The 16,819-nt window shown below is 45.1% G+C and overlaps 1 protein-coding gene across 3 annotated transcripts in view; it reads left to right on the forward strand.

The window, feature by feature from the left end:
* Window positions 1-16,819, forward strand: part of Daam1 (dishevelled associated activator of morphogenesis 1) — a 154,129-nt gene that overhangs the window by 80,067 nt on the left and 57,243 nt on the right. For all 3 annotated transcript variants that reach the window (XM_050153569.1, XM_050153568.1, XM_050153570.1), the window contains one exon: window positions 1,024-1,113. In XM_050153569.1, coding sequence (XP_050009526.1) covers window positions 1,024-1,113 — 90 coding nt within the window. The remainder of the gene's footprint in view (window positions 1-1,023; window positions 1,114-16,819) is intronic.

A 16,819-nucleotide genomic window follows, 5' to 3' on the forward strand; every position in this document is an offset into this window, starting at 1 on the left:
TACCACTACTACTACTACTACTACTACGCTCCTTAGCCAGGCACGTCAGGCCTTCTTCAGAGTGGTCATGCTTTCCCTCCCATGAAGTGTAAGCTCAGTACTGCCCCTTCACTGTAAAGCTCAGCTCTGGCCTCCCTTATGTACCAAATCTCTTACCCAAGCCTAGTCTTTGGTTTCTGTTGCTGCCTTAGTCAGTTTTTGTCACTATAACAAAAACATCTGAGATAATGAACCTATAAAAAGAAAAAGTTTATGCCACCCCACAGTTTGGGAGATTCCATGTCATGATCCTTGGCATCAGTGCTGTGGGCCTGGACCAAGGCAGCATTTTCATAAAGGGAAGACATGGCAAAGCAAAACCATTCACATTAGGGCCAGGAGACAGAGGAAATGGAAAGGACCCCTCAATCCCCTTTGGGGGGTATACCCCAATGACTTAAAGTCATCTTCCTTCTAGTCTGTACCTTCAAAGGGGTTCATTAGCTTCCAGTAGTTCACCCTGGGGAACAGAATCTAAATTATGGCGGGCCGTTTACAAATCCGTTTTTGGATACTGAATATAGAGAGTGAGAAGATCTTGGCTTTAGTAAGAACTCTATCTGTAGTCAGTGTTAATGTTGGTATGAGTATCTGGTACATATTCAATCCTGTCATGTGTGAGTCATCTAGTGCTCGCCTGAGTTCATTTTTAATAATTGCTGTCTTGTCTGGAAGATTGTTAGCAGCAAACTCTCATCTTTAATATGATTAATTCTGAGTTCCTGTGGTTCAACGCCCTTACAGCTCAGTGGACCAAGGTCCAGCCATTTCGCTGAAACCCTGGGTACCTGTGTCCTGTGCCTTGTCCATCTTTCCATACTGCTGCCTGGCCTACGCCAGGTGACCCTAGGTTAGTAGTCACAGAACAGCAGAACAGAGCATGAAGTATGTGTCAGTAAGCTAGTGTTCTCCTTGGTGGAACTGGTAGTGCTCTCTGTGGGAATATCGACCTCTATAAGACTAATCATTTGCTTTTCTCCTCAGGATGAACTTGATCTCACAGACAAACACAGGGAAGCCATGTTTGCACTTCCGGCGGAGAAAAAGTGGCAGATCTACTGCAGCAAGAAAAAGGTAAGCTGCTCCTTGTGCTCACAGTCAACCAGAAGCCTTGTTCTGCTGTCCTCTGTGCTGTCTCAGCAGCAGGACCAGAAAGCTCTCTGTGGTGTGGAAGCCAGCTTGGACATGTCATGTGTGGCCTTGCGGCTACACACAGCAAAGTGCTGCTCCTCAGATGGTATTTTTACGAGCAGGTCACTGGGCTGCTCTGCACCTGTCCCTGTTACTCATAACTGAGTGTAGCTGAACCTAAAATATCAAAGGATTGCATAGATAGCATCTTCCCTGCTTCTCACATAGCAGTTTGTATACGTGTAGATTAGGGTGAGTTATCATGGCTTTATGTTTACATAATGTAGTAAAACCTTACACTTTACTGCCTCTGTTGTGCGGCTTCATTGACCCCATAGCTAAAATGCTCATCAGCCCTTTCACATCCAAAGTGAAGAATGAGAAATGAGGCAAAGGGGACATGCTCTCCACTCCTACTTTTAGGGACACAGTTTAATTTGTTGTTGTTGTTGTTGTGTGTGTATGTGTACCACAGTGCATGTGTGAAGATCATAGGACAACTTTTAGGAGTTATTCCCCTCCTTCTGCTGTGGCTTCCAGGGATTGGAGTCAGGGCATTTGGGCAAGTGTTTCACCCACTGATCCATGACACTGGCCCTCATTTCAGGAGTTCTACATCCCTTCAAGCTCATGGTTAGGGAATGACTGTACCTTCACTCTGGGCAGTCACTTGCAAATAAAAGCTGATGCTGTGCCCCCTCAGGAGATGGGGGAATGACACTGGGGTCAACGAAGCCACCAAAACCCCTTCTCTCTAGCATGCACGGCTCTGGGCATCACTGGATGGGGAGGACTGAAGTACAGTTCATGCTCCTGTTTCTTAAATCCTGCACCAGATTCTTAGACCATCCCCACATGTGTTTCCCTCTGTTCCTTCTGACATTTGAACTAGGCGAGTTAAATATCCAGGCCAGAGTGGGCACCTAAGAAAAAGTGCTACCTCCTTCTAACGTGCTGCAGACACCCTGATTTTGCAGTCTTGACCTAGGGACCCAGCAACAAATGGCAACAACCCAGTGTCAGGGAAGCTTCTATTGGGTGGTCAGATGCAGTTTGGAGCCTCTGTCTCCTCGCTTGACTGTCTCACAGCCCCTCTGCCCCTGTGTCACTAGCGTGTCCCTCCGAGGACAATCACCGAGTCTCAGTAACCAGTGAGTCTGCGTGACAATGCTCCCGTTGACAGAAGGCGACTGTGAGGCACCGTGCTTGCTGACCTCTGCCGCTGGCCTCTCGCACTGTGCACTAGACTAACAGCAGTTTCCTCCACTGGTACTGTGACTGTATCAACAAGATTTAAAGCTTATTTCATTTTCCACCTGTACAGTTAGACAGGGTAAGGGGTGTGTCAGATTTCTCTTTGGCGGCCTTTGCTGAAAGATCTGTCCAGCTCTGACATCTCGGGATCATCCTGGAGCCATCCCATCATCAGATAGTCCTGATTATAATCCTAGTCCTCATCCTTCAGTAGCTCAGTGTCCTTGTCAGTCGGTGGGTCTCCTCGTCTGGTCCTTCACTTTGCTCACAACCTACTGATCAGAAGGCTCTCTTGTGTTGGAAGGCCTTCCATAGCTTGAAGCAATGTGTATCATGCACTGGGAAGGAATTTTAAAATAAAAATAAGAAGTGTTCAGGCCTGCTCTGCTGGGTTTATGTGGCCATCTTTTCTCTTCAATTGCTTATTTATGTTATTAATAATTTTATTGTGTTTCAGTGCATACCATGGTACCCGTGATGGTCTGAGAGCATCTGCAGATGCTGGTACTCTCCTTCCACCATGTGGGACCAAGGGATCAAATCAGATTCTCAGGCTTAAGTGCAAGTGCTTTTACCACTGAACCGTCTCACTGTACAGAGGACACGGTCAAGTTGGTTCATCCTAGTGTAGGTTTCTTTTCCCCTCTAAATTGTGAAACATCACAGTTCAGGATTTGATGGAAATCCCAGAGGATGGGAGTGGAAATGCAAATGGGAGCAGCTTACTGGGAAAGGTTTCTTCTTTCTCATGTTTTATCACGTCCTTGACAGCAGTTAAAAGTTAATCATGTAAACTACTGCCCCTTACATTAGAGACGGCAATCACTGAAAAACAGTAATGACCTCACACTTACAGCTGCTGTTCATTTTTCGATTTCCAGGCTTGTAGGATCCTTCTACAGGCCTCAGTGTGTGGGGTGTGTGTGTGTGTGTGTGTGTGTGTGTGTGTGTGTGGTGTGGTGTGTGGTATGGTTGGCCTTTCATGGGAGCATGGATATGAATGCGGCCACTGGGTGTGGAACCCTGTTTTGTACAGGGTAGGCCCTTCTTGCTCAAACCTGGCTGCATTGCACAGACTTGCACATTCATTTCTAGCTCCTTTCCAGGAGCAGTGGGTAGCTCAGGTGGGACACCACTGGTTTTGGAGAGTCCCTTGGACTTAAGGGTCTGGCTTACTTTAAAAATGAATGACTGCATGGGTCAACCACAGATGTTTGTAGAGTGTGTGTGTCAACGTTCAGTTCTGTTCTCAATTACTCTTTGTCTTATTTTCTGAGAGAGGGTCTGTCTCTAAACCTGGAGCTTACTGATTCTGTTGAACTAGCAGGCCAGCAAGGCCTGGGATCCCCTTGTCTCTGCTTCTCCACTACTGGGACTTTTGGTACAGCTGCCATAGTTGGCCCAGTACCCATATGTGGGTCCTGAGGGTCCATGCCATGGACCTTGTGCATGCGAGTACAGCACTTTACCGACGGAGCCATCTCTCCAGCCTCTTGACTACAGATTTTCTTGACTGGACCTTCTTACATTGCTAAAATTATATTGTGCCTGTGGTCTAACTGGGGATTTTGGATCCTGCAGTGAATCAAGAAGCCTGTGATGACTCTAATGACATAAAGACCTAGCCAGCGAAAGCATATGCTCTTTACCTCATTTCTTACCGTGTCTTTTAAAATGGGCTCCACGGAGGCCGTCCTTCACCTTAAAACACAGTATTTTCCTTGACACCCAGATCTTCAGTTCAGGCTTATCACCAGTAAGCCAGAGCACATCCATTTCTCAGGCTGAGGGCAAACTACACCTATGACTGCTTCAGATCTCCGTCGTTCAAGATTAGAACACAAGGCAGCACAGATGTTCTCCCACGCCCAATAGAAATAGACCACAGGAGCTATGATAAGCGGGCTCTCTATGAACAGAAGTTGTGGACTCAAACAAAGCCAGAACAGAGCCTGAGACCAGGCACTGCTCAGCCAGCCGCCTTCTCTCCTTGCAGCAGAACTCAAATCCCAGCAGTGGCTCCTCTGCTTCTCAGCTGTGGGATTTAGGAAACATCTATCTGAACCTCTGGTTGAAAGCTTATTTCCAAAGCCAAAATGCAGGCAGTGGAAGTATTTCTGGGTGGAAATGCTTTGGACTCTTGCCTGATTGGCTGCCAGGGTGTCAGAGATGGATGTAGTGGCTTTGCTGCAAATGCAAACACTTTTCTCACAGTTGCTGCACTGGCTGCTCCATCCTGGTTTGTGGACACAGCAATCCACTGTCCAATTCTTAAACATTCATGAAAGGCCCAAAAAGAAATGCCTGCTGGTGGAGTTGGGGGTATTTTCAAATAGGAAATGTTTGTGGTTCTTATCTGTAGAGGTAATTCCCTTTTTAGCTCCAATCACAACATACCCTTTTGTTTAAATGAGGTTTTTCCCAGTCTCTAGCCAGAAATTGCGTCTGTTAACAATCTTTGGATTTTAGGCTGGAGCTTTGAAAACAATGAACCAGTGACCATGGACGGCATCTGGCCGTGCTGTATTGACTTATTGTTCACATGCGTTTTAAATCCTGGGAACAGGAGGGAGTAGTTCTTCAGAGGTGAAAATAAAGTGTCATTCACTGCTTTATGGTGACCACAAGCATAGAAAGAGGCCTGTAACTTCTGTCCTTGGTGTCATTCAGCCAGTGTTGACTATCTAGAAAGTGCTCTTATCCCTCCCCAGAATTTGCAGAGCTGACAGGGCTATAGAGACCGTTAGGTGCAGAGGCTGCAGAATTGAGAAAGAGAACAAGCTTTCACAGGTGTGCCTAATCTTGCCTGCATTACCTCTGACCCCTAAAGCCTCAAATCTCATGATTTGAGGATTCATGTAGTATTCCTCTACTGTGTGTGTGTGTGTGTGTGTGTGTGTGTGTGTGTGTGTGTGTGTGTGTAGCCGCATGTGTGCGCGTGCTTGCTATAACTTAGTTAAATCGTTCTAGAATCTTCTTCATCCTGGCCATAGTTTGGCCATTGTGATCTCTGCATATTGCTAATCTGGTAGTGGGTACATTTTGAGGACACATAGGGGAGGTAAATTTGACTCATGCTTTTTATTCCTTTTATTTGGTTTGTTTATTCTGATTGGATCAATCCCTGCTTTCTTGGAAGTGTTCCTTTCAGTAAGCGTGCATGGTGACAAAAGTTGTGGTGGGCCAAGGGTTGCTGTCCTTTCAGCTGCTGGAGAGCGAGGGCAGCCAGTGTTTGCAGTGCAGAGAGGGGACGGTTTTATCAAAATAGGACCTAGGGGAAACATATGCTGGGGTCACGGAATTAAAGACAAAAGGAACTCTCTGCTTCCTACATAGCTGTCAAACTAGCCAGCTGAACTGGAAGGCAGGACGAGCTACTGTCCTGTAGCTGGTGCCTTGCCCAACCACAGGCTCTGTACTGGATTGGAGTATTAGAGAGGGTGAGGTTCTGTTTTCTTTCGTTTAGTTTGTTTGCTCACTGTGCAGTAGACTAAGCATTGGCTCTTCAAGCACCCACTCTACTAGATGTCAGGATTTGGGAAAGGGAGCCAGCAAAATAACCCCAGCCTGGTATTGCACCTGTCAGGGCTGCTCTCCACCACTGGGCCGTACCCTTTGCCCAATTTCTGAGCATCTATAGAAGTACTTGATTTGTTTCCAGCCATTGAATTTTCAACCTGTGATGTTTAACTTGGCGTTTGTGTTGTAGAGTGATAAAGGCATAAAGAAAGTGGCAGAAGCCATCCTGCTAGAAATACAATCTTCCTGTCCTTTGCTCCTTCCACCTCTTTGCATAGTCCACAGGGGGCACGATAGCGTCCAGCCAGAAGCAGCTCCAGACTCCAGGCTTTGGGAATGTCTGTCCTGTGTCTTTATGTCCCAGGAGACATAAAGATATGAGAGGGGAGTCTGTAGACAATCCCTAGCTGCGGAGCAGTAAGACATGACAGGCTCTGGGTGCCTGGTGCGTGACTCAGTGAAGCAATGTAGTGGTGAAGACCAGGTTGGTGTGCTGTTACCCAGTGTACAGAGTGTCTGCTCTAGGAAGACTCAGCAAGATTCTACAGTGGTTAGACAAGTATGTCAGATTCCCTAGTGCAAATGGTTCTGGGAGAAGCCCATATTAATCAAACCAAATGATTGTCATCTTGTCAGGAGAGGACAGCTGACAGACTGTGGGGCACAGAAAAGGGAGACCCACCTCTGTGGCTGTGACTCGGGTGATGTCCCTCACCCCTTTGACTACTGTTGGCTTCACCAGTGAGAGAGATGACACCGAGCTTTCACCCTTCATCAGAAATGGGCCCTTTCGGCATCTGAGCTGTGTTCACAGGCTCTGGTCCCCTCCCCACCCCTTCCTTTCCTTTCCCCCTCCCCCCACTAATTTGTTCTTCAGGCTATTTAATAGTTACTTAAGCTGTTCACCTTATCGGAGTCACTGACCAGTTAGGAGACCTTTAAGAGGCTACAATGAGGTGGGAACTTGAACACAGATGTGAGCTGGGTATGCCTGGGTGAAGCCATGGTACCCATTAAAGCATTGCCACATTCCACTGGATAAAGAGGAGCTGCCCCAAGTTCTGCCACTAAAAATCACCTTGACTGCTTGTCCCTCCCCACAGGTCCCACTGTCTGCATGCGTTGCTCGTACCTTGCACAGCCAGGCATGCACACAAGGTGTCATTGGCTTTCACTCTTGCCTTATTGCTGAATATGAAGCTTAAACAGGACTCTAATTCAGAGATCCTGATTGGCTTGAGAATGGATCTACAGTTCTTTGTGATGAATATGTCTGCAGAGCCGCTTCACTTCCAACTGATGTGAGAAGCAAGGAGAAAGGACTGAGCATTTCCTTTGCAGTATCTCTAAAAGCAATCTGAAAGTGACATTTCCCAAGACATTTTAATGACGTGAGAAAGCACTCAGCATTTAATGTCAAGGTTAAAAAGCAAGCTCTAAAACCATGTAATTAGTATGATCACAAGTTCTTAGGGTGTGTAGACAAACGTGTGGACAGACAGCTTGTTAGGAAAGATTGTGGGTGATTTCCTTTGATGTATTTTTTTTCTTTTGTATACGTATTTCACAATTTTTCTGTAGTTCTTTATTCTCTGTCTTACTTTGAAATAACTTTGTCTTGCTTTTCAAAACAAAATTGCTTTGTTTGAGAAATACAGAAGATGGTTTTGAATCAGTCAGTTTTCAGTAAAAGAAATAGGACCCATGAGGCACAACTTGTCTGTCAGTCTGTTTTGGATTTCCATAGGGGATTGTTCATAAGCAGAGGCTGGAGAAACTCTCTGAAAGGCTATGTCTTTGCATCAGGTGGTAAAGCTACATATCCTGGGGCCAGAGGGAAGGGACCATGGCGATTGACAGCTGTGTCTAGCCTCACTGCCTCTGACTTTGAAGTGCATGTCCTTTTAAAACTATGGCCTACTGACATTGCTGAATACACATGCATTTCTGGCCCAAAATGATGAAAGAGGACACAGGGAAAGGTCTCTAGAGCACTGACTGACCTGCCACTGTCCCACAGTAGCCAAGGGAGCCAGTGGATGAACTGCAGGGTGTAAGATCTATAGAGCCAGGGTGATTGCTGCTGCAGCTCCTACGTACTGCAAGTAAGTACTGTCCTGTGAATGGCCTACCAGGAACCATGCAGGCCAGCCTAGTCTATTAGAACATAACAATGGCAACACAGATTTTATTAAAATTATATGTTGAAATGCAAATAATGCTTGAGTTATCACGACAACCCTGGCATTATTTCCTTCCTGGAGCTTCAGGGTCCTTTTTCCTCTCCTCCTCAGTTCTTCGCTCCTCTCTGGGAGTTTTGAAACCAAGGTGTGTGTGTGTGTGTGTGTGTGTACGCGTGTGTGTACTTACCACATAACTTACACGGTCACTGGGAAACAGACGTATAATGCCTTGCTCTGCCATAGACTTTGTTCAAAGCTGTGACATAATTCAATCCTGCATTCTGCAGAATTATGTCTGAAGCTAACAGGCAGGCCTCCGTGCTGCTTGGTGATGATGAAAGTGTGCTTTGCACATTGCAAACACTATTATTGTTAGACTCCTAATCCCATCACCAGAGTAGACATTCTAGCTTTTGATCAATCCCCATTCTCCAAAAATCTTAAGAAAGAAAATGAATAAACTCCTGATAGCTTTCTCTTCAAGTCATGAATTTGTCCATCCACGGTGCATGTCTCAGCAACCACCAGAGAGGCAGTACTACTTAAGGGAAGGGAAAGAATATTCATAGCCTGTCCATCACTGATCGAAGTCTGAACGTTTCTGTTGCAGAAGAAGCCATTGAATGCTTCACTTTCCCCATGTGTCTCGCAATCCAGTTGAAATTAAAATCAGTAGAAGGCATTGCTCTTTGGGAAAAAAATCCAAGGTTCAGGAAACAAAAAGCATTCCATTCAAATACCCATGAAGCTATACAAAATCCAAAGTATTTCAGCTATGTAAAATAGATACTTCACTGGGGACTGTTTCTTTGGTTTGACTACAAAAGAAGTTATCCTGTGTGGCTTTTACTCTTGCTCCCTTTAGACCTTGTACTCTCAGGTCTGTACCCAGGCAAATTGTGTTTCCATCTTTAGCAAGCTCTTGACTGATTGGCGCCATTTTGAAACATAGGAAGTTGCTCTGAGGCATGGGCCTCTTCCCACCATGGAGATGCAGGATCAGCATGTGCACAAGCTAACAAAAACCAGAATCTTCATCTTGACCATCTCTTTACAAAAGTTCTGAAAACCTTTCCTCTTCCTCCTATTCCTTGGCTCCTCTGGATTTTTAAGAATTGAGGAATTGGGCTGGGCTATCACCCAGAGATGGTACAATGCTCACCTGGCATACTCGAAGCCATGAGTCTAATCCTTAGCCCCCCATAAAGTGTAGTGGTGCATGCCTTCAATCCCAGCACTTGGGGCTAGCAGCAGGAGAATTGGAAGTTCATGATCACCAATTGCAATGCTCATATGTAAAGTTCCAGATACTTGGGTGGTTGAGCAGAGGGCCATTGCCTATAGGAGTTCAGTATATTATGTTGATAGAGTAGACTTACCAAGTTCAGTAGTGATGTGGGATTCCCATCTGTATATGCTGTGAATATCATTGGTGAATAAAGAAACTGCCTTGTCCTATTGATAGGAACTTAGATAAGTGGGAAAAACTAAACTGAATGCTGGGAGAAAGAAGGGCGGAGTCAGAGAGAAGCCATGTATTCCCCATGAAGACAGACGCTGGGAACTTTACCCAGTTAGCTACAGCCACATAGCAATACACAGATTACTAGAAATGGGTTAAATTAAGATGTAAGAGTTAGCCAATAAGAACCTAGAGCTAATAGTCTAAGCACTGTTTTAATTAATACGGTTTCTGTGTGATTATTTTGGTTCTGAGCTGCTGGGTGGCCAGGAAATGAACAAGTGGCCCTCCTCCAACACAGCCATCAATATAGTGACTTCCCAGGATAGGCAAATGGAGGTTGGGGTTGGGGAGAGGGGCTAAGATTGCCTAAGAAGGGATGAATTGGCCCAAGTCAAGAAGTTCAAGTTCAAGGTCATCCTCAGCTAATAGTGAATGTGAGACCAGGCTGAGCTGCAAGAGACCCTGTGTTAGGAAGGAAAGGAAAGACGTTAAGGAGGTTAACTTATCTGCCTCCCAAGCCTAAGCCCTGAGCTTCCTATGACCACTCCATCCTCAGCTTTGGGAGTTGTGACTCTACAGTCTGGTGACAGTTGGTTCTCACAGTATTAGAAATATAGAAATAGACATCCAACTCCTCTGTGGATTCTGTCTCTCACTTATGCTTCTCAATGCATTTCTTCAGCAAGTAGCTTTGCTTTACTCTGGGTCCCCATGGCTAGAAAGCACCAGACTGGAAGAGGATGGGGTGGGAGCCCCTGTATTTGTTTGCTCACAATCATTCAAACAATAACAGAAATACCTAAGGAATGTGCAACTAAGGAAAAGTGACGCGGCACAGAGGAACAACTTCCTATGATGTCTCCTTCTGCTCTGGACATGGGCTAGAGAAGCAACTACCTAACTTTATCTCAGCACACAGCCCTACAGTGTGAAGATTGCTCCTGCCTCAGCTCCCACCACAGGAAGAGACTTGGAATGTTGAGTTTGAATGGAACACAGGAGATCAGTTATGCTCGCTGCCCCAGAAGAGCTGTCTCTGTGCGCCAGACCATTCGCTCTCTAGCAGGTTCCTGTGACAGTGACAACACCGGTACAAGACAGAGTTGACAGTGTGCCAGATGCAGAGGCTGTGGGGTCCTTAGCTGTGTTAGAGCCCCTCTATCTGTGCCATAGAGCACTTAAGGGCAAGGCTATCAGGGAACAACATTCTAAGTGTGACTGCAGAGCATCTGGGGAGCGTCTCATCCATGCACATTGAAATACATGTGCACACTTCTTTTTCATACCCAAATTTCTGCAGCCTGCAGGTGTGGAATTTCTTTAGGAGTAAGAACACACTGCCCTAGTAGCCTGTGGAACCTAGGGTATATTTGGGTAGGAAATATCAGCAAATGGTCCTAGTGACAGCTGTAACTCTACAGAAAGGGACACCACTGTGTCTCATATCTGAGAAACCACATGAATCTGTCAATTCTGGTTACCACTCTAATGAACCCCCAAGCAGCATGAAGCATAGGAGACATGCCAGACCAGTACACACCCTCTGTATGACATTCCTTAAAACTGTAAGTTTAGCGTGAATTCTAATTGGTCTTTTTTTTTTTTTTTCTAATTGGTCTTAATAATAAAAACTGGAGTTAGATATGAGGATAAATGCTGAAAGGTCAGAAAAGTAAAGGAGCCAGCCACTAGAGACTTTTTTACCTCTACTGAATGCTCAGACCAAAGGTCTGAGCTCCTGTCTCCTCCTGCCTTATATTCCTCTCTCCACCCAGTCATATCACTTCCTGTCTCCATCTCCCTAGTCCTGGGATTAAAGGTGTATGCCTCCCAAGGCATGAGATCCCAGCTGCTAGGTCAAAGGTGTGTGCTACCACTGCCTGGTCTCTATGGTTCACTAGTGCCTAGCTCCACCCTCTGATCTTCAGGCACACAAAATATCACCACCTGTAGGTGGATGGCCTACAAACAAGTTCAAGTGTGAGTGAGAAAAATGTATCTTGATTGCTAATATTGAATAACTGGATGTAGAAGTCTGAAGCTCTTGGAGAAGGATTCGAGAAAGATGAGTAGTCTCAATAAGAAACGGAAGTAATTGATTGGCAGTATCTCAAGCGACTGTGATGGAGGTGTGTGCGGCCAGCTCTAACCTCCAGGCTCTTCCAGGCTCCAGACTCCAGTCAGATTTAGATAGGATACACCATGCTTTTCATGTGGCCGCTCCCTGGTTCTCTGTAGACTCTTAGAGCTCTGGCCCCTGCATTCCAAGACAGACTGCTCAACGCATGCCTGACTCACCAGCTCCAGGAAGTAGGTCCACGAGAGACATCAATGCCAGGAAGTGGCCCCTCAGGAAGATAGAGGAAAAGGAAAGCTCTTTCCTGCATGTGTTTCTTTTGTTTTCTCCAGTGGTCAGACACACCTGCTGCTGCGGAATCCTCTCTCCTCTGGAAAGGAAACCGGTTTTTGTGCTTCCCTGTAAATTAGAATCTGCAGCTTCTAATTAGGGGTTCCCCAAATTGCTCCCTCTGTAAGAACCCAGTGATTTGTGGACTAGTTTTGGATCACTGTAGAGAATCCACTGGCGGATTCCACCCTCAAGTTTCAGGTCCCACACTCCCTGCCATTCTTCGCGGTACAGAACAGCTTTTGACTTGAGCAGACTTAGGATCTGCCCTGCAGTGAAGGAATGGCATTTTGTCTCCTCTGTTTGGATACTCTACTTCTCCACTTACCCACATATAGGGAATTCTGACCAAGGGATAGCTCCCAACAGAGGCTTTTTATATTTCTGTAGTACCCCTCTCCAAAACACCATCATCAATTCAGTAATAAATCAGGACCAGTAAAAGCTTAAACTTCGAAATGCAGTTCTGATTCCGATAGGGGACAGTGAGCCCCGCATTGGTGGTGTTTGTAGCCATGCAGAGGACTCCCTGAGTAAAATTTGCCGTTCTGTGCTGTTACTCAGATTTGCTTCTTAAGTTAATCACTGTTTCCAAAGGGCCCTCTCCTTCTAGCACATGTTAAACTTTATACTGGAAATCATAAACGCCCTCTGTTTTCCCAGAAGCAGCTTACAGAACACCAGAGCCTGCTTGACAACCTCTTGAAAGCTGGTCTGGTAGCAGTAAGTCTGGTCCTGGGATGTGGAGCCACAAAGGCCACAGACACCACTGCCTGTATTCCCGCTCTGCGTAGGACTCAGTGCCCAAGCTTCCTTCTTTCCAACCAGACCACGTTCTGCTTGGGTCTGTAGCAGTCCATGGTGACATACAGGTCAAAGCTGACTTTAACAAGCTCTCCTGAAGTCATTTGTTCTGTATTATTGTACACCATCATGTCATAGGGGAGTGTAGACCTGCATCACTTCTGAAAATAATATTTGCACAATGTTTCTTTTTCTTTGTCATGAAAATGAGAGGAGATTGTCATCCAAAATTGGGTTCAGATGTTGGGCTTCTACCTATTGAGCTTCAGCTGTGGTCCACGCCCTGGAGTGCTTTCACTAAGAAACGACTTGTGAAAATAAATACAGCAAATGGCTCCCAGTCTGGGAATAGACTGTAAAGTCCCTGCTCTCGGGTTTAGGTACGGATTGGGGGCTGTTTTCTTAACGCTGTCAGCATGAAGTGTTTCCCCACTGAACTCAGCAGCCTGTGACTTGTGAGTCCTCTGCCTGGTGCTGTCTGCTGGGCCTTGTTCAGGAACCTGGGGTGGGAGGAGCCAAGGGCACTTGAGGTGTCCAAACAATATAGGCATCTTGCTTTCTGTTGTGGTTGCTTGCTTACGGTTACTAGACCTCTCTAGAGGGGTTCTCTTGTTGCTTTTCTAGAATGCATAATTTGGAGGAGATTAAAATTTGGAGGAGTTAGCTAAAAAGTAATATCAACCTGACTTTCTCATGAATTTTACCAGAGTAAATATAGCCAGCATGTATAGAAAAGAATGCATAGAAAAAAAAGAAAGTGTGTGTGTGTGTGTGTGTGTGTGTGTGATTTTATGTTATCAAGGAAATCTCAAGGCTCTCTTCCCAGTGGGCTTCAGGAAGGATTCCAGTTATTGAGATGTTGATAAACAGTGGGGCTTATTGAAAACATGGATTGATTATGTGGGACTACTGATAGCGCGCTGGTAGGAGAGAGTTAACTATATAATAGGTACAGTTGTTGGTAGCACTTGTTGCAGATGAGCTTGTGATCTTCGTTTTTGAAAGACTTGTTTTTGTAGTGTGTGTGTATACGTGTGTGACATGTGAGCCGACTGGCATGGGTGCTGGAAACCAAACTCAGGCCCTCTGAAACAGCAGGAAGTGCCTTTAACCACGGAGCTGTCTCTCCAGCCGACTTGGTGATCATCTAAAAATCTCTGAGGTTTAGAAACACAAGTAGAAGGTCTAGTAGGGGGCAATGTCTCTTGTTTGTGGATCCTGATGAGGTTGGAATGAGAATAGCCTCCATAGATAGCTCATATATTTGAATGTTTAGTTTCCAGTGGTAAAGTATTTAGGGAGGATTCGAAGGTGTGGGCTTTTTGGAGGAGGTGTGTCATTATAAAAGGGCTTTGAGGTCTCAAAGTCTCACACCAAGTCCAGTGTTGCTCTCTTTGCCTCAGTCTTGTGGATGAGGCGTAAGCTCGTAGCTGCTGCTCCAGCACCATGCCTTCCTGCCTGTTGCCAAGATGGTCATGAACTAATCCTCTGAAACTGTAAGCAAGCCCCCAATTGAATGTTTTCTTGTCAAAGTTGCCTTGGTCATGGTGTCTCCACAGCAATAGAAATGTAACGAAGAAACCCATGGAAAAACCAGTTCCCCTTCTCCCAGCAGTCATCCATTGCCTGTAGTTCCCTGTCTGGAGGTGGCATACAGTGAGATTGCTCCCTTCCCTTTTGCATATCTATTGGTATTTGCACTGTTCAAATCTTGTGTAGGCAGCCATATTGTGGCAGCATCATGTGTTCAGCCCACTGTCATTTCTTGGAGACACAGTCTCAAAGCAGGCTTCCTGGTCCTCTAACTCAAAGTCTTTCCATGGCCCCTACCAAGATGTCCCCTGTACTTGAGTGCCAGAAGCTGTTACAGTGTTTGTAAAAGTAGGGTTGGACTTTTTCAGAGAACACTGAGTTTGGCATTGGAGTAGACTTTATAGACATATAAGTAATGCTTCCTTAGAAGATATTGAGGTTACTGGACAGATTCCAAACACTTTATGAGTCGATCCTAATCTACAGCAGATTTTGCAGAGGTAAAGTAGCCTCAGGGAGAGGAGAAAGCTTGGGAGGTAATTGGTGACCATGTCGGTATTTTTGATGTGCTTCAGCCCTCCTGAGAGCCAAGTCCCAACTAGCATACCTGTCAGCAAGGTACTCGTAGTGGGCCTCGTCAGTCAGGTCACCCCTTTGAAGACGGACGCTTAAAAGAAATCCCACACTAGCTCAGAACTGAACATAATAGAGGGTTATTTATTTAGGGGTAGACTCACAGATTACAGTCCTCTGCTCGAACGGGGAGCAGCACCTGAATCCTGCAGCTGGAAGAGAGGCCGGTGCGCTTTACATCAGCATATATAGTATAAGAGGCTACACCCAAGTGGGTGGGTAACTTAAAGGCTACTGGCGGTTGGAATTCCTACAGCACCCCTTCTTGTAAATACACTATTCCTGAAACATGGCAGTTCCCTTCTTTTTCCTGTTTCTGTTAGGCTGCTTTTCTCTCACACAAGGGCCAATGAACAGCAGTGGTCTTTCTTGTGCACAGCCTGAGCTATAACTGTCGGGCCTTTCAAAGGAGTTGAGTAGGCTGTTGGCCTACATGTGAGCAAGCTCTGAAAAGGTGCCATTGGTACTCTTTTTACCTGGAAGAGAGAGCTAGCAAAGTTTTAGCAACGCCTTGCTCCTAGTGCTTCTTCCCTTCCATACAACTCCTCCTCCTGTTCATGTGGACCTGTTATTCATTTGAGTTTTCTCAGATGCTTGCATCATGGAGGCAGACTAATAGAGAAAATGCCTTAATCCTTCTCTCCTTTTCTGCCGTGGTTTCTGTTAAAACTTCTAGACACAGAGTGGTCTTACTTAGCATCTGCTATATTCACTAGTTTATAGAACTGGGTCCATGAAATTAGAAATAATAATGATAATTTCATGAAGTAGGGTGGCTATTTTGTTTGTTATAATAAGAGGATTTCTTAATCCTATGCGGTTTCTAATGGCATTTTCCTTACACATAGTATAGGTGTGGTTGTTGTTGTTAGTTGCCTTTCCTCTATAATGGAGACCATTGTAATAAAATTTACTTCAGTTATACTGACACATCCTTTGGCTTGAAACTCGATTGATTAAACGTCAGCATATCTCCACTCCCCTTGAAACAACTGTAGTATTGCACATTGCTAGATGATATAGCTATTCTAAATAGGGAAGGAGTGTGTCTTTTTTTCCTTTACAAATATTTTCATTGAACCTCATGGGTTTTTGACAGCTGCCTTGCAGACTCATGGCTTTAGTTGACTGAGTAAATGTTGCTTGAGCCCATGGTTAGTGGTCACAATTGACTCTCCTTTTGTACAGCCTGTTCCGGGACTTAGTAAGAACACCTCACACTGAAGAAAGCTCTAATATCTAGCACTTGTATATTATCATTTGTGAAACAATCCTACTAAACGATCCTATGGTTGTTTCAATGAAATTTACTTATACTTTAAATCTTAATTTTGTAATTCTTACTTTGAATTTTATTTATAAAAGTGAAAGACTTCAGCTGCTACCAGAGATTGATGGGTAGATAAATAGACAGACAGACAGGGATGGATGGTGGGTGATGGAGAGATAGATATCTCACACAGGTTTTCAGTTATGTGAGTATGGAAGTATAGAAACTTTTAATGTGCTTTGGGTACATAAATCGTCACAAATGCACAGTGGATATTGAGGTCAAAGTGTGCTTTAGAAATAGAAAGTGCATGAGAGATCAATTGCAAATATTTGTTGCTGGAGGAAGAGAGATGCAGGGAAGGAGAAGATAGAAAAATCCCATTGCAATCAAGGTCTTGATGTATTTTATATCACAGGGATCATCAGAAAATACAGGCTCTTACTTAACCTGATATAATCCACGGTACTTTTTTTTTAATATAATTTTTTTATTGAAAAAAAAAAAGATTTCCGCCTCCTCCCCGCCTCCCATTTCCCTCCCCGTCTCCCTTTTCCCCCCTCCTCCCTCTCCTCTCCCCC

Source organism: Alexandromys fortis, unplaced genomic scaffold (genome assembly GCF_014885135.2).
Source record: "Alexandromys fortis isolate MF-2015 unplaced genomic scaffold, M_Fortis_MF-2015_v1.1 scaffold_82, whole genome shotgun sequence".
Lineage (NCBI taxonomy): Eukaryota > Metazoa > Chordata > Mammalia > Rodentia > Cricetidae > Alexandromys > Alexandromys fortis.